We start from the raw sequence: 17,399 nt of genomic DNA on the forward strand, positions 1-17,399 counted from the left end.
ATGACTAATCATGGCTCAGCTTCAGAAAACAGCTCAGCCTGGTCATTACCTAAGCCATGAGCAGCTTTGACGTTATTTTCAGTCGACAGAAGTGACAAAATGGCCGCCCCCTGTGATGGCTAAAAATTGGTGTATTTTGCTGCTTAACCTCTATTCCACAAACTCACTAATATTCAGAATGCTTCAACTAGTGGGGCAGTATAGAACATATTCCTAATTAAAATATATTTGGGTTGACTTCCCCTTTAAAGAGAGGACATGCATCCCGGTTTGGCTCACAGCTTCAGTTTGAGAGCCCCAACATCCAACGTCATATTGTAGCACGCACTTGGTGTGTATTGTTGCGTTCCGTGTCTCCCAGCTTTGTGCTTATCTACTGGCCACATTCAGGCAGACACCTGCAAAAGCTGTGGATTAGCACCCTGCCCGCGGTTAAGGTGTTTAATGTGGCATTCAAAGCAGCATGACTTTTGACACTGAAACGTCCTCAACTGTGGTTCAGCTCTGTTTTTTACTTGAGTTCAGTGACGCCGACCCAATCAATGTAGGGCTTGAAAAGTGCAAACGGGCCTGCGATTGCTGCAGTGAGCCTTCTTACTGAAAACATAAAGCTGCTGCATGCTCACCCTCGGTGTTGAATCTCATTCTCCACTCTTAATTTGGGTAGTGCACAAAAGGAGCATTTGGCACCCTCGCTCCTGCCTCTTGGTCCTATTTGTCTTTAACCGACCTTTGATTTCACACTGCATTGCTTTTCTCACGTTATGGACAAGAGGTTGTTTTTTTTTCCCCTTTTAAGTAATTCCACAACAGATCTCCGAGTTCAACAGCAGCAAAATATTGGGCTTGCTGTAACGGCAGGCACACGGGCATCCCTGGGAGTAGTCCCTCCCCTATACACTGTATGTGCTACAGAACCCTCACTCAACTCTCATTAAACATTCCACAATGTTTGAACAAGGCTCTCTAGTCCGTGCAACTGTATGAATACGGTTTGTGGACACGAGAGGCAAGTCATTATTTTCCCCAGATTTTTATATTGCAGTTGTGTAATGGTGTGGAGGTTTCGTGAGTGGGTTACGTGACTTTGTATAGTGTGCCATTGGCAGGAGAGCTTTTGCACTCCGCCGTCATGTTCAACGCCACAATTTTCAGATGATATTTGGCTTCATGTGGAGTGTTGCGATGTGGCGTACGCGCGGACAGGCTCTCCGTCATTAGCAGGTGATCGGTACAAGGTGGACCCCAGCTCATTACGTTTGCATGAATGGTATATTTCATTACACAAAAACAAGTTGGAAAAAAAAACCATTGTATCAAAGGTCATATATGCATGCCAGGCCAGTAGTTGGCATTTGCACTTTATAAAGACCTCCTGGGCCCCATCGGAAAGTATATTTCTAATGCCTTTGGCTGGAGAATTCATCACTCCTCACATCGTCACAAATCGTTACTTTTCGCGAAAGCAAAAAAAAACGTCCTCTTGCTTTAGTTACTGTCATTGTACTTTATTTTGTTTTCATATACCATTGCGAACCAACATCAATAAAACGCCAGCACAAAATCACATTCAGTGGATAATTTACTACACCGCCTTTGATTGAAATGGTAGAGACACGTCGCCGCTGCCAGTGGTGCACATCATAGTCTGCGCTCGTGTCAGCCCCCTGACAACTCTTCACAAAAGCAAACTCACAACTCACTACTCAAATGTATGCAACCAAAGTACTTTTACTCATTATTGTTTAAAAAACTTCCAGACTTGCAATCCTAAGGTGACATAATGCCACACGGCTCCCACTAGTAAGAGGCCAAGTTGAATGACATTCCTCAGACATTCGTCTTGTTATTAGATACTGTAAGTTAGTCATAATTAGGCAGTTCTCATTCTATTTTGAGATTATTTTGACACCTTAAATAGGTTAATAATGTGTACAAAACAAAAAACAGACAACGCCTAATTGTGGCAATTTGTGAAGCCTATATCCCACTGAGCAACGAGTGCTTTGCAAGGGTAGTGGATATCGTATAGACTTTCTCTGGATATTCGGCAACAGTTTTAACGTTTGCCAACAGTTTGTTTGTTTGGAACTTGTTCAAAATTTCCTTGCGACAAGAAATTACATTAAAACTGACGGCTAACGTCTGGCAAATGTTTGGGTGAACATTTGCGACCTTGAATGAACCCTGACGAGAAGTCAACATTCCTTACCTTCGCAAAAGTTCGCCCCTCAGTGGGATGCAGGCTATAATAAAACATTGACACATATAGAGCGTATCTCAATAAACTACAATAAGTTGTATCATAAGTATATGAATAAGTAAAAGTGATCGTGATTTTTTTCCTCCCAATTTCTGGCGATTGTGAATTTGGGCTTTTGGCTGGCTCTAAGCCATCATAATGTCTAACATAATAAGCAATGATTCATCTAATGATATTCTCTTTGTCCACTTAAGGTTTTGAAATGTAGTGCATTTCACCAATGTGACTGACTGGATGGATGGAGAAAGCCAGCAAAAATATTACTTGCGCAGACATTGATTTCCGATTGGCGCATGCTTTCACGGAGGTAAACGCAATAAGTGTCATGGCATAGGAAATAAAAAGAAAGATGTTGGTTCAGACAATCTGAACGGCCTAAAGCAACGCTCGCAAGACAGGTGTGGAAGCATGTGAATATTTCGGGGGAGTGCGGCAACAATAGTGAGCGGACGTTTGGATGTTTACAAGCGAGGAGGTGCTGGTCGTTGTCTGGGCCCTGGTTGAGGCCTGATGCTGGCAGTGGCCCGGAATTATGTGATGCATATATCAACTCTCTTTTGATGATTTATTATGGATTTCCTCAATTTCTCAAAAGAATTTCCCTGTAAACGCAAGCTAATGTATTTGAATCCTACCCATGTTGAGGAATGTGCCCCACAAAGGCTACATGTACTCATGCTGATGGTAGCATAGTGACAGATTGCAAAGGTGAAGCAGCCACATTTCATTCAGGGTTTTGTTTCTACTGAAATGGTAAAAAAAACAAAAACGGTGGTCTGGCAAAGGAGGACCAAACTTTTTTTTTCCCCTTTTCTTTTCTGAATGTCTCCTGTGAGCCTGTCCGGATAACACCTAATTCACTGGCTGCCCGTAAAGTGTAGCAAATAGAAGCCGTGCCTTTGGCCCTTTGTGCAACTCTGACATGGCTGTTGGGGCACTTTTGTTCTGGGAGGAGAGGCCCATTCACAGAGTGCCCGGGGAACAAATTGAATCTGCTTGACAATTAATAGCCATGCGCCGTGTTTAATTAAGAGCACGAAGCCAGCGATCAACGGCAGGGAGATAAACAGAGCAGAGCCGCACACAGCCAGCCTGGCCTCACAAAGGAGGTGGCCATCGTGTCCGCTTGATCGATTTTCTGCTGTCTGCGGGGAGCAGCCTTCACATGCTGCCTTTGACTCGCCTCTGAACCCAGACAAAGTTGGAGATGCCGATAACGCACGCACAGCAGACGGGACTGTTCACGTCCAAAAGTACATGGAAGGTTTGTTTCCTCGACGGGAGCTTCGGCCGCTGCCAACGTGAATGGCGGCAAGGCGGTTGGACTTCAGGTGTGGTTCCACATGATTGTGATTGGAACATGACGCAAAGCACACAATGACAGCCATTGACATACAATGCAAAAGGTCAGAAAATAACAGCCACGGGCACTACGGATGTCAGAATAGTAACAATATTGTGACATTGCGATATTAAAATTGCCATGATGTATCGTCATCGTCATGTCATGATATTAATAGCAGCTAATCTCTTTAAAAGCCCAAGTTGTTTTCCATTTGTGCGGTTCCAGCACCCTCCAGTGGTTCGTTTATTAGCGCATATTAATTTGATGCCACCTATGTTAAAGACCCACGCTAATCGCCAGATGAAGAGCAACATAACACATTTGAGTTCCTCCACAAATTGACCCGATTCACAATGTGTGCGTGCATTAGCAAGTAAGTGCCTCAATATTAGGTGTTCAGTCATTGTAGGTCACTTTTATATTGAGGTTAATGTTAACTGTACTATTCGAACTATCTGTAGAATCAGGGCTACGGTTAATTTGCATTGAGTAGAGTCATTTACATGCAACCGCTCATGTTTATTTTATTTGTATTTTGTGTTCTACAGAAACCGTACACACACCCACACAACCAGATTAAATAGGAATTAAACAGATTATTGCTGAACAAAATGATGCTCTAACCAATAAAAGGACCCGTGAATCTGTCATACCAGCCAATTTTTTTTTCGACAGCTCCGTCGGCCCGCTTCAGCCGAACACAGCACAGGCCATAATACTTTGCGCTGCTGAGCCAATCGGAGCACATGACTGGCCAAGTCTATGCTGTTATTATGTACAAAAACAGAATATTGTGATGTTTTTTTTTTTTTATATGAGCTCTCTTTAAAAATTTTTTTTACAATATCGTTTTTATATATCGCCAACCTCCCCACAATATTGTGATAAATATCGTATTGTGAGTTTCATGATATTATCGCATCGCGTCATTTGGATATCGTGACAACCCTAACGGCCACACAACGCTCGAGACAGAATGACACACGCATGTACGCGCACACTTGTAGATCTGCACAATTCACAGAAAGTCATTCGCTCACATGCACTTTAATTATGAAAGACCTTCTCATGGAGCTCGCATAATTCAGCAAGAAGAGCTAATAGTAGCTCGTGATAGCATTTGACTGATGAAGTGCGCGTCTATCCAGACTACGAGTGCGTGCGTGCGTACTGACTGGCGGACGGAGATGTCCTTTGCTGAGTTTGAAGTCAGTTTGCATTGTGTAGACTGGAGAGAAGAGGTAAGAGACTGGTCTGCCTGCCTGGCGGACAGAGGATGTTTTCATGCTAACAAGTTGTCAGAGCGGGCGGGAAAACAGAACTTTGAGCCGGCTAATTGGCCTGAAGTGGAGAGCTGGCCAAGTGACTCTTTTCATCGAAATCACTTTTTCATTTTAAGGACACAGCAGTGTGAGCGCTGCTGTTCATCCTGCTTCCCCTCACTCGATTTTGTGTGACGGAAAATGGCAGCACTTCTTCCAGCCTGACTGACTGACTCTCTTGACTTTCACCTGTGCTGCTCCCTCCGTTCTCTCATATTGTTAGATTTTCACAACGGTGATTCCCAACCAGGGTGTGTTGCAGTGAGTGATCCTCAGGGGTGCTGTGAGAAATTACCCAATTTCAAATTTAATTTGTACAAAAACTATGTATTAATGACAAATATGCATTCTTTTAAGAATTACATTTTTGTATAACAGACCGCTCTTGCCAGCCTTTATATCGGGTAGTGACTAGCTGCTAGCAATTAGCCGCTAACACTGGTAGCAGGTGCCGTGTTGAATACAATGTCAGTGTAATTAATTCGAGTATTTTTAATGGTATTAATTAGCGATTGAACAACATTTTAGGATGACGTTGCGTTGACATTGGTGGCAATGCAAACTGGGCTCCGACTGTCGAGCGCGTTCAGTCGGTAAGACGAGTCAAGTCAGGCGCCGTGCTATCAGGAACAATTTGAAAATAAAAGTGTACCAAGGCTGTGGCGTCCGCGTATTATTTTGTCACATTTTATTTTGAAGTTGGCCTTCTCACTGGGTGTGCGGCGCGTTACCGTCATGCACAGCATCAACAATAGTTGCTGACAGGAAGCTGAGGCAGAAAAGAATTCCTCCAGCATTTCTTTTTAATTGTGCTGCTGAAATTACTCAAGGACTCGTTTCACCGCTAGCCTCCTAATATGAAAGGTAACAGCAGCGAAACAAGTGTCCATTGAGAGGGCTCAGGAACAAAGAGAACGTTGTCACAAGAAAATAACCCGTGCATGCCGCCGGAGTCTTCATTGCTAAAACTTTGCAGCCCTTTTCTGTGGTCATGTGACATGTGGTTGGGTTGCTTAAACAAAACGGCCGCACCCTGAGATGGCTACAAATGGGTGGATTTTGTTGTTTTGCTCATATTCTACAAACTCAATATTAATCAGAATGCCCTTTTTTCTACCAGTGAACCAGCATGGAACATATTCTTGAAAAAAATGTTTGGGTTGACTCCCACTTTAAGGCCGTGCACATTTTCGCAAAATTTTAATTCCCAACCGAAGGGTGAAAGTTGGATGGATTAAGGCACGCTCGATCCAACTGTTACACAAGCAGTGTTTTTGTTTACGTTTTGAAAAAAAAAATTTTTTTAAATGAAAACAATCATCTTGCATTCATGCACATAACATGTAGTGTATGAAAAATGTGCTGCGGTTTAATAGGCAAAACTATTACATGCTGTTCCACTAGAGGTAAAAGTACATAATTAATGTGTATATTCACTTTTTTGTGAATGGTTTTGCGAAGTGGTGTGCCGTGATTTATTTTATTTTTTTCCGAGGTGGAGTATGTACCTCCGCTCAAAAAAGGTTGAGAAACACTAACGATTCAAGTTGGAGCGGAGATTGAGAGCAGTGATGAGGATAAGACATTCACAGCGCATGAGTGGAAGCGTGAGAAGCCAGTCATTTCGGAGGACAGGTTGTGTGTGCGCACGGCATCGGGTGTATGGTGGATTGAAAGTTTGAAATTGGTTTCATGCAAGGGCGCTTGAGTCATTTGGTGCTAGTGAATAGCCTAATTCCGAGGCTCATGTGGGTATATGAATTGATTGTGGAGGCTGAAAAGAATGTGCTGTTGGGCTCCCGCGAGACAGACCTCTGCTCATTTGCACATGGAAGCCTGCGGAGTCGCCGCTCTCCGCCCACCTTGCTCCCCTCGTCGGGAAGGTGCCGGAGCTGACGTGATTGATACCAGCTGAATGGTGACCTTCCAAATCGCGCCCTCATCGTATTTGTGCTGCTTGGCTATGGGGAGCATTTGGGGTGATGCTTTGGAATGGAGCGCATGCCGGAGCTTCCTCTCGGCTTGCTCATATTTTGATGACACGTAATGCCCTCGCTGTGGGTTTTCATAGCAATAGTTGTCTCATTTGAAGCTGCCCTCCATCACATTTTCAAATTCAATTAGGTAGAAAATAGACCCTGCGGCTGCTGGCGGTGCAATCTGACACTTATTTTAAACATGTGTGATGAGAACCACAACAGCAGCACCTGTCAAAAGGAAGGCATATAGTGAAGGGGTGCACAGACCGCCGCTTCCTGTACGTTTGGCAGCTACTGCAGGTTTTCTCCCTCCACAACAAAAGTCGGACGGGGAGGAAAGTTCGGCGGCAGATTTGGGGAGCACCCTGGAGCCTCAGCGTTGGGGCTGTTGGAAGGCTGGAGGCTCCACCACTCACTGCTCTGCTTGTAGAGCTCGGCTCGATGTCAATGACGGAAAGGACATCCAGAGTAAACTTGAGGGGTCAGACAGCCGCGGGGTGCCTGCAAGTCAACCTGGCACATTCCGGCCGCATCCCGCAGCCCTTTTCGAGGCATCCACGTGCACGTGCGGAAGCATTTTCCTCCTGTGAACCGATGCCGTGCGACGCGTTGGCGTCGGGATGGGAAAGAATTCAGAGGAGGCAGAGGGGCAAGACAATCATTGCACAGGACACATTTCTCAAGGGTAGAGCAGTAGGAGGTCCCATATGGGCTTGAGAACAGCAGGCACACTCGCATGCAAGAATTAAGCACAATACAGCCTAATTACGCTTGACGCAGATGAATGTTTTTCATCTTCGTCGACTTGACTTGCAATTCGGTGTAGATCACACACGCGGCTGATCTGCTCTCACAGCAAAGTCGGCCAGGTTGATCTTGTAGTTTTACACTGATCTTTTGTAGGGACAAAGAGGAGCGGCAGGAGGAGACGGCATCACAAAACTATTAAGAAATAAAAAGAAACTATGAAGAACTGTAAAGAAAATATTACACAAAATGCCATCCTTTGTCACTCTAGTGTGGAACCTTTGGCTCATATGAGCAACATTTGAATCCATTCACGACATGACCGACTAAGAGTCTGCAAATGTATTTCTCACTGGACATGATTATGACTTTCTTTGCTTAACATAAATCCCCAGATGCTGAACTTTAAGAAAACAACATGCACTGTCATTCAAATATACATTTAGAGTAGATTGAGTTCTCTGTTGGAGAGAACGGCATTTTGGTGAGAAAAAAAAACCCGACAAAAAAAGTCAACTTTTCAATCACATTGCATTTTTTTTCCAAAAAGGTCAAGCAAAATAAGTATTTTTATTATCGACAATGGTTGATATCCACTCTTGATTCATCATTTTCATGTGCAATTGTGTGTGTAGACTGTGTGTAGTGTGACATTGGATTTCGAGGGGTCAGCAGTCAAGATGAAATCCAGCCGCTTCTGGTCACTGGTCCATCGATTGAGGCCTCTCCGGCAATATGGGACACATGGAGGCACGGTGGAGAGAACGCAATGCATGGCCAAGCTTGTGACATATTGTATGTAGAAAGGATTGTGTGGTGGACCTGCAACTGTGCTCAACATTGATTATGGGAGCAGAGGGCCATGCAGCTTGAAGCAATAAGAGAAAGCTTCCCAGGAGAATGCTGCACTTTTTTTGAAGAGCGGTCGTACGAGCAGCATGCCAAACGCCAACGTGACGACAGCCATTGACCAACAACCGGAAAACGTCTTGGCCAATACCGCATGAAACGATACGCAGTGTATATACTATATTATGACTTTCATTTTAGCTTTCATATATGGCTTGTCTTTGCAGTTGCTCCTCCCTTCTGACAAAAGAGAGCCAGTGTTAAAGACTCTGTTTAACGTCAATTATATGTTTGGAGATATTTGTTGGGTATGTTTTTTTTTTTTCACGTTGGGACGGGGGGCCATCTTTGGAAGCCAGCAGAGGGACTCGTAGAATAGCCTCACAAGACTTAAACAGATGCCAAGTGCAGCTGTAAACAGCCTCTACCCTGCTCACAGCCCATTGTTTTGGATTTCCATTTCCTCCGTCTCGCCCTCCTCCCGTACGTGTCCGTTTCTAGTCTCAGCCGTCCGAATTCCTGCTCTGACCGACGATCCCGACGCGTACGCTGCCTCTGTGCTCCAAAAAGTGCAAAAGGCTGTGGTTGGACCTGAATATGCTTGAACCGATGCCCTCACTTCTTCCACCGTTGAAGAATAATCTTGCCGTCGAGATGACGTACATCAAGTTTGTGATGTGTTATGGCTTGTGCTTTAACAATTCATGAGGTGCAAACAAACAAAGAGAACCCCAAAACAACCGACTGAGTTTGCTTGCGTTGAAGCCGAGCCAAATTTTTAATGGCCAAATTTGCGCTTCGCCTGCTTGAATTGCATTTATCACTGTCACGCGGGCCCCCGAAACAAGCGAGAAGTGTTTGTGGTTCCCTTTTGTCCGGCTTCCTCCTTGCTGTGTCTTTGCATCTCCTCGGGGTCTAATCGCATTTCAATTTGTTGCCGATGGCCTCGAGCTTCAGCTGCCGCCCACTAGTGGATTTGCTGATGGCCTCCGGGCTGCTTGGTTTCCTGGGCTTGCCTTGCAGGAAATGTGGGCTCACAATGGCACGAGGCCGCAAAACGCAGCTCACCAGGGAGGTCTCCTCTCTCCGGCGCCTTCCCTTGGTCCGCCTCTGCTGCGCTTTCTGCTTTCAAGTGCAGGACAAGGTCAAGGCTTTGACACTGCATTCCCCAGACTTCACCACAAGGCAGGCCACAGGCATCCTCCTCCTGTCCCATTTGACTCATCTTGTCTTTCACATCCTCTTGCTCTCACATCTTCGTTTCATTAGATCCAGCTTTCACTGCAATCGATAGAGGTGTTCAAATGCTGTTTTCCAATACGGCTCAGTTGTGTTTTAGTATTGACGAGCCATTGCCAACACAGGACTCTGAGCCACAAGTGGCGACAGTCAGACAGACATTTCAACATGTCTGCTTCATGTCACACATGGACGAGCTGCGGTTGTATTGGGAAAAACCAATCGAATGATTCCTTCCTCACACGGTATTATTGTATCACTAAATAAAGTGATAATATTCAGCATTTTGTCATTGATTTTCTTAGTTTTTCTCTTGACAATGCAGCGTGTATTTGGTTGTTATGAATATGTAGTACAGTCATTTGATCGTTAGAGTTGCGAAATTGTTACTGCCCCGGTGCAGGGTGGTCACCAAGCGTATTATTGTTTTGCGAAAAATAATAAAAAACTACAATTATAATTGAAAAAATGTTTTCGTTAACAAAGTAAAATGAAAACGAGATGGCCTTTAGAAAAATGCTATGCCGATTAAATGTTCGTCATGTCATCCTGCTTTTTTGTATTTCTGACACAGGCAGGGAAAAATTCTAAGCGGTTTGCCGTTTTGCACGCCTTGGGAGCGGGGACGTTGGTTTAGGTGCAGAAATGGTCACAAAATTCCAGTGTTCTTCCATTCTAGGTTTGCGGCAGTGCTAAATTGTTGACCCTCGCCGCCATTCCGCCACCGGAATATCTCGAAAATCAGGATCGTCGAATTGACAGGCTCTGTTGTGATTCAACTGTAACCAATCGAATGTGTCAGTGGCCGCGTGGAGAACTGCGGAACAATTTGATTTGCGTACGTACTATTCCGCTTCTTGGAAGCCAGTCCTTTTGAGGCGGGCTCCCCCGGAGTGATTTGGATCGGCGTGGCGAGCGCGAGACGTATTCACCACGCCGCACCCCGTTTCAAGTCGCCCATGCTGCCAGTGCTAATCTTTGCATCCACAAGTGTGTCCGAGTTTTTAGACATTTTTGTCTTAGTTTGTAGTTGTCGTTACCACAATGGCTCAATGAATCTTACGGAATCGTACGATTGGATTCTCTAAGAGCGGTTTCTACGTAATGTAAGTGCAGTACAGAAAGGATTGTGCATGAGTGTATGTCCCCCCTCGCCTAGTATGATTTAGTGTCAATTCCGATATCCAGTAGTGGCAGAAGGAGTGGAAGATAGCGTGGAGAGAGAGGGTGCCCCTGTCCTTCTAAAGGACCAGTGACAGTTGTTTCAAGTGATCAGCTCTGTCATCCAAATGCATGAGTGTTAGTCCTCTCAGCACCTCTCTTTTATATACCAAATATATATATCTATATCTTTTTGATAAATCAAAGTTGCTTGTTTGTGGGAGGAGAAGGAGGAGTGAAAGCGTTTGGCCTCCGGTCATTCCAGGACAGTGGCTCCCCTTTGGCATGGGCGACCTCCATCAAACCTGGCCCTCATTTTCAGGTGCCTTTTGTGTCCTGCGAAAGGTGAGAGTTGTTATCCGTCCCACGGTGTTGTCGGGCGCGTGGTGACTGGAACTGATTGCGACAACCATATTAAAGAAAGCGTCACGTAGTGTGTATTTTCTCCCAGTGCTTTTTCTGCGCCCTTTCGTGGTGCAAAGAAGTGAAATGGAATGAATAAGTTAGTGTCATCTCCAATTTCACCCAGATAGGCATTTCAAAAGCCAATTCTCTCTGGGGGGGAGGTGTTGTAACCTCGGGAGAAAGAAAGAAAATATCATTTGAAATGCACGGCGGTGCTGTAAATCTTTGAACGCCCCAAATGAACGCTTTTTTCTCGGTCGATCTTCCTTTTGGAAAGTGAAGTCAGAGCCAATTTGTGGAGGCAAAAGATGATGAGCGCGGGACCCAAAGCTTCCTTCTCGACACAATGCTAACGGCGTGTCAGGCCGAGAGAGGCGGGCGACCGGTGATCAGATCGTCTGATTGTCAGTCAGCCGACAGAAATGCACGCCAACGCGCTCGCCATCTCAATCAGTTCTCACAGTTCTCCTCGACTGCTCGTCTAACGAGGAGACAAAGGACGCAAGTGAGATGGCCGCAGCCCTCGCCAAGCCATGACAGAATTTTCTTCGCGGCAGCGTTCGACGCTACTTGTGCAATCTCTCTCACGGGAGAAAACCACCGCCGGAATCGTGAGCGTCGAGCAAGGCGGCGTGTGCGCGTCTCGCCAGCGCCTCCCCTCAATATTTCCCCAGCGACTGAGATCAGACCCGAGGCGGCGAGGTCAGCCGATAGTCCAAAGCCCATTGACAGCTGCTGCCTTGACTTTGATGCACCATCAGTGTTGACTACTCCTGCGTACTCCCCCACCCCTCCTTCAAGCGTGTTTGCTCAACCCGAACGCATGCGAGCCTCTCATTATGCCGCCCATGCAAACTTTGTCTCCTTGCAGCTGTTTAATGGCCGCGCGTCTGTTTTTGTTTGTTTCCTCGCCGTAAGATTATTCCACCTTTATGGTTGGTCGGGGGGTTGGTATTATCCCTGGCATCTGTTCAGAGGTAGGGGGTGGGGCGGGGGAGGCAGAGAGGCAGAGGTATAGCGGCTCTCCTCGGCGTCTTTCATAGCTTCAGCCTCTCTCCTCGTCTGTCAGTGAGCACCGTGGATGGATTTTTAAGAGAGGAGTGATGGAGCTGGGCTCGGCGCTAACAGGCTCTGCGGTCACCCCCCCGCCCCCCCACAATCTCCCCGCTGAATAGCCTGCATTAATCTAATCAGAGCTGTGTTAGTCTCATTTACTTACAAACGCATGCATAAAAATAACGTTAGCGTGACCCTTTTTCCTTGCGCTCACCGTAATTGTTATTGAAACAATTAGCACGTTCGCTCCGCGCGTTTGTGCCTCCACGAAACACATCACCGTGGTTGTTGTTGTACTTTGCTCGGACTGAGCAGAGTCGAGCAGCGTTGTCGGGACGGAGCGAGGAAAGCGCGGCCGTGGGAATCGCAAGTTTCTCCACCCGGCGCTGCCAGTCCCTCGCTGCACCTGGAGGCGAGGCCACGGGTTCATGCTCCAGCCGTCTCTCGTTGAGGCCGCTGCCCGGGAACAGCCTCGCGTGGCTGCACCCTGCGGCATCCTTATGGCCAATCGCCAACGTGCTGTGTCGCTGGCCGGCACACACTTACGACACAGTCCATCTTAGCATGAATGCAAATTGAGAAACAAAGGGATGTTTCTTTGGCTCTCCTTTCTTTCTTTCTTTTCTACTTAGCAGTGGAGCCTTGCTGCATTTTCCCACTTAGAACCCAAGCCTCCGACAACCACCACGACGGTATTCTCCAAAACGAAACCAACCGATTCATCTTGTAGAGGGGTGCGCATCTTTAAATTCACATGGACGTCGGCAGCAGGTCTGTCCTTGTGTCAAGTGCTCTCGGCAGTCCAAGTACGTGATAAATTCCTTAGCTGAAGAGTGAATTGCCGCCTGTCGCTGGTAATCATCGGGTTGTCAACCAGAATGTAATGTGCTTTTATTTATGCCCATTAGTTTGGTGAGAAAATGACCGACTGAGGTCCAGCATGGTCTCGCGTACGCTCAGACTGACGCAGTAGCAAGGCGAGCGCAGGAAACGGGAAAGTGTTGCTCTATTTATGCCATTGGCAGATTTGACCTTTTTCTTTTTGTAACATCCCTCTATAGTGGCGTGTCAAACTCATATTTGGGCCGGGCCGTAGTGATGGTTTGACGGTGAAACCACAGACAGCAAATGGCCTCATATACACAACGGATGGACTACGATTTTTGAAATCAAACGACAGTCAAAATGACTTGTTGAATCATTTCTGAATCGTTTTAAAAGGGGATTTGGTAACCAAATTGCAATCACGTTATTAAAAGTGAGGACAATTTGCAATTTTGTATTTAGAAAGTAGTCAATGCAATGATTTGCCTGTGCGGGCCACATAAAATGATGTGGCGGGCCAGATCTGACCTGCGGGCCTCAAGTTTGACACCTGTGATCCATCACATTGCAGCACACACTGTCGTAGACGACTATGGTGTCATTTTTACTCAAAGGTGAAAGAGGGCATTGACCCTTTGAGGAGTGTCAAGGGCAGATCAATTCGGATTTGGGGGAGGATCGGACCGCAACTATTAGAAGCTGCTGCGTCTGGAAGACACGGATGTCAATCTTTTGGTGAGCAGCGCAGTGTCCTTGAGCTTGATCAAAGCCTTCGGAACAAAGACGGTCTCAGAAGATGTTCTGACCTTACGTGCCTTCAACGTCTGCCTTCCTCGTTAGCTTTGCCGGTCTGCCTTTACCTGCCGGCCGGAGCGCCCACCGCTACTGTTTTGCTTTGCCTCCATTTGTGTTTTCGGAATGCCAATGAAGCGCTGTGAACGTATTCCAAACACCAGAGATGGCTGATTAATGATGACATATGGAAGCCTCACACACCTCCTCTCCGCTCTTTTTCGCAGGAGATCGCAGCCTACTTGATAACGTTTGAAAAGCATGAAGAATGGCTAACAACATCCCCTAAAACAAGGTAAGACAATTACGCCGTCATTCGCAAACGCCTCACTTGTGATTCATTGTCCTCTCATTCGTCAGCAACATCTTTAACATTCTTTCTGGCTGATAGTATAACAGGCTTTTTTTTTTTTTTTCTTTTTGCTGGTCCCAAAGACACTGAAAGGCATAGCAATGTATAATAACTGCAGCAAATGTACATATCCGTCTTGGCGTTTACCTTTCAGCGAAGGATGTATTTTCCTGTTTGGCTGTATCGATGCATTGGATAGCAGCAAACAGCTTTGAGATGAAGTTCCATCTGCTCTGAATGCTCCCAAATGTCACTTTGGGAGCACAAAATGAGTTGGCTGTTCATACAAGGCCTCCGCGGCCAAGAGTGACACGTTCATGCATTTTGATGTGTTCAGCACATCTTATTCTTTTTGCTCTGCAGCCAGTTGCGTGGGTCCTCATGCATGTGTAAATTGGACCCCGGGCTTTTTAACACAGCCGCTGCTCCTCATCTCACAGGCAGACATTGACTATAGCTGTGCACAAAATCTATTTTTCATCGAGGATCTTCCTTCCCAACTAAGGATTCTCATTCTGCTTACCACATTCTGCTGAAGGATGCATAGGTGGAATGTAAAAAATGAGTGAAGCCAAAACATCAAAACACCAAGCTGAAGAAGGATGGGCCACAATTGGAAATGTCCCAGCGCCACAGCGACACTTGCGCAAGACGGCTTTCCGGCCAAATGATCGGCAGGGTCGTCACTGTGGCAGATGCGTCGCTCTCAGTCGCCTGTTCGCTCTGGGATTTCAATCTCACGTCATGTCCCCGTGCAGGTGCCGCAATAACAGAAAACAGAGCGCCAGGGAGCGTCCCCCTCGTGTGTACATCTGCAAAACACCTGACAACACAAAAACACATCCCAGGGCGCCAGGGAGCCATCACTGCGGGACAGGTTTTGTTGCGGTGCGCCATGTGCGGATCTTAACGAGGCAGACGTGCAGAGGAGTGTGAAGTGTTTGTATTTTCCTGGATGTCAGTAAAAGGGCAGAGCCAGGTGATGGATGGCGGGCCAGGCAAGCTTGTCAGCAATGAAAGGGTGCTGCGTATATGTGTGATTGATGGCAGCTGATTGATGGCTGGCCGGCCTCCATATGAAAAGCTTTCTGCTCAAGGTAAAAGGTGAAAGGTCAAACGCGGGACACCTGTGCTTAAGTGCTGCCTTCGCAATCGGCGTCACACATCTGCGCATGTGTGCGCGCGCCCATGCATATTGAACTGGGACTGTCTGTTTGCTTTGACCCCTGGGGGGGGGGGGGGGGGGGGGGGATAGGCTAAGTAGGCTCATTCTCCCCCCACCCGCTAGCTCCTGTTGGCGGGGTGAGCAAGGCACGGTGGCGGGAAGAGATAAGCGGCCGCGGGATCAGACGGCGACAACGCAGACATATGCGGCTCGTAAACACGGGCTGCGGTTCAAGGAGCTGTTTGACCAAGGTGACGCGTGGTGTAGGCCGCGCGCTGAAAAGAGACGGCCGCCTGTCAACGCAAGGATGATGAGGTGAACGCGAGCAACCGTGAGCGTGATTTGTTTGAGGGCAATAATGCGCCTCACATCAGCCGGTCATGTGTAGCGCTCTAACAATGCAAGCAAAGCGCTCAATTGGGGCTTGTCTCTCCGCTAAGCGTCTCCCGATCGGAATTGGGCAAAGCCGACGCGGCGGCGTGCTGAGTGATTGATGCGCCCGGCTCTGGTGCTACACATTCCCTTTCGGATAGGAAGTGCACCCGTGCTTCAAATCAATAGCGGGTGTTCTCCCACTGACTGCCTCGACGGCGCTAAAGCTAATTCAAGCCGCAGCTGTCAGAGCTCGGGAAATCTCCCCACACTCGGGCCTAACACTTTCATTTACACGCCCGGCCTTGCGAGCTTCCATTTCCATGAAAGGGGGAGCCTGGCATCGTGGCTTTAATGAAGGCCGGGTGGATTTTAACATCGCTGCCGCACCTTTACTCCGCCGTCGGGAATGCATTTCAAGGGACAATCGGTAGTTTCCTCTAGAGAGAGACCGACATTCTTTTTTCAGGGCCGATACCAATTATTAGTAGTTAAAGAGGCCGATAACTGATGTTTGGAGCCGATATTCATTTTCAGTAAAAAGGAAAAATATTTGCGTCAAAAATCTAAAAAAGATTTACTCTTTTAACTTTGTTGAAACATCTTTAAGCATATGTTTATTGAACAATTTTTTTTCAGATTAGCATAATGTTGATTTCTTACATTTTTGGCAATATACAGTACATTTTTGTTATGAAATTTTAATAAAAAGTTCAGGGAGCTAGCTAGTTCTATTTGAAATGAAGTTCTCTAAAATTGACAAATGTTAAACTTTCACATATCATGGTTTTGATTTCAACTTAGTTTTAAATGGATTTATTATCGGCCATGAGATTTTTTTAAAAAGCCCGATGCCGATATTCCTCAAAACGCCAAATATCGGTGCCGATAATCGGCCCGACGATAATCGGTCTATCCCCAGTTTCCGCCCCTGCTGCTACGCTCACATCGTGACAGTGTGCTGATGTGCTGGTTGCCTCAACGCTTTGGACATCAGGGCGCCTGTGGGAGGGGAAGGCGCACACAAAGCAGTCAGTGAAACAATGCAAATGGAGATAGCCTGCGAGTTGGAGGGAGAGAGCTGGCCTTCTTCTTTTGCCATAAATGAGACAAACGTCTCCTCTGGGGCTTTTTCAGAGGTGTTTGTATGCTGTCGGATGTAGAAAGTATTGACCAGAGGGTGTCACACAGGGCTATGGCCCAAGAGCTAATGGACACCTGAGTATTGTGAAAAGGTTGCTTGTTATCATGAGCATCTGTAACTCCATAGAAAGCTAGGAATATGTTTTGTTCTTCATTTGTGGCGGAAAGAAAGCTGAGTCTCGCATTTTGCGCCAGCCGTGTATATGTGGTGGATTATTACACACTTACATGAGACTGCTCGTCCACAGTTGCAAAGCAGCTGTTTGTGTGAATAGGCCCTGTGATTGACTGGCGACCAGACCAGGGTGCGCCCCACCTCTCGGCGAAAGTCAGCTGAGTTAGGCTCGCTCAATTAGCTAAGCAAGCGTTAGAAAAGGGATTTTT

General features: G+C 46.6%; 1 protein-coding gene across 5 annotated transcripts in view; it reads left to right on the top strand.

The window, feature by feature from the left end:
- Positions 1–17,399, top strand: part of camta1a (calmodulin binding transcription activator 1a) — a 297,075-nt gene that overhangs the window by 112,554 nt on the left and 167,122 nt on the right. For all 5 annotated transcript variants that reach the window (XM_086037916.1, XM_086037898.1, XM_086037908.1 and 2 more), the window contains exon 4: positions 14,211–14,278. In XM_086037916.1, coding sequence (XP_085894042.1) covers positions 14,211–14,278 — 68 coding nt within the window. The remainder of the gene's footprint in view (positions 1–14,210; positions 14,279–17,399) is intronic.

Source organism: Filicampus tigris, chromosome 1 (assembly GCF_054856515.1).
Source record: "Filicampus tigris isolate MCC_2025a chromosome 1, RoL_Ftig_1.0, whole genome shotgun sequence".
Taxonomy (NCBI): domain Eukaryota; kingdom Metazoa; phylum Chordata; class Actinopteri; order Syngnathiformes; family Syngnathidae; genus Filicampus; species Filicampus tigris.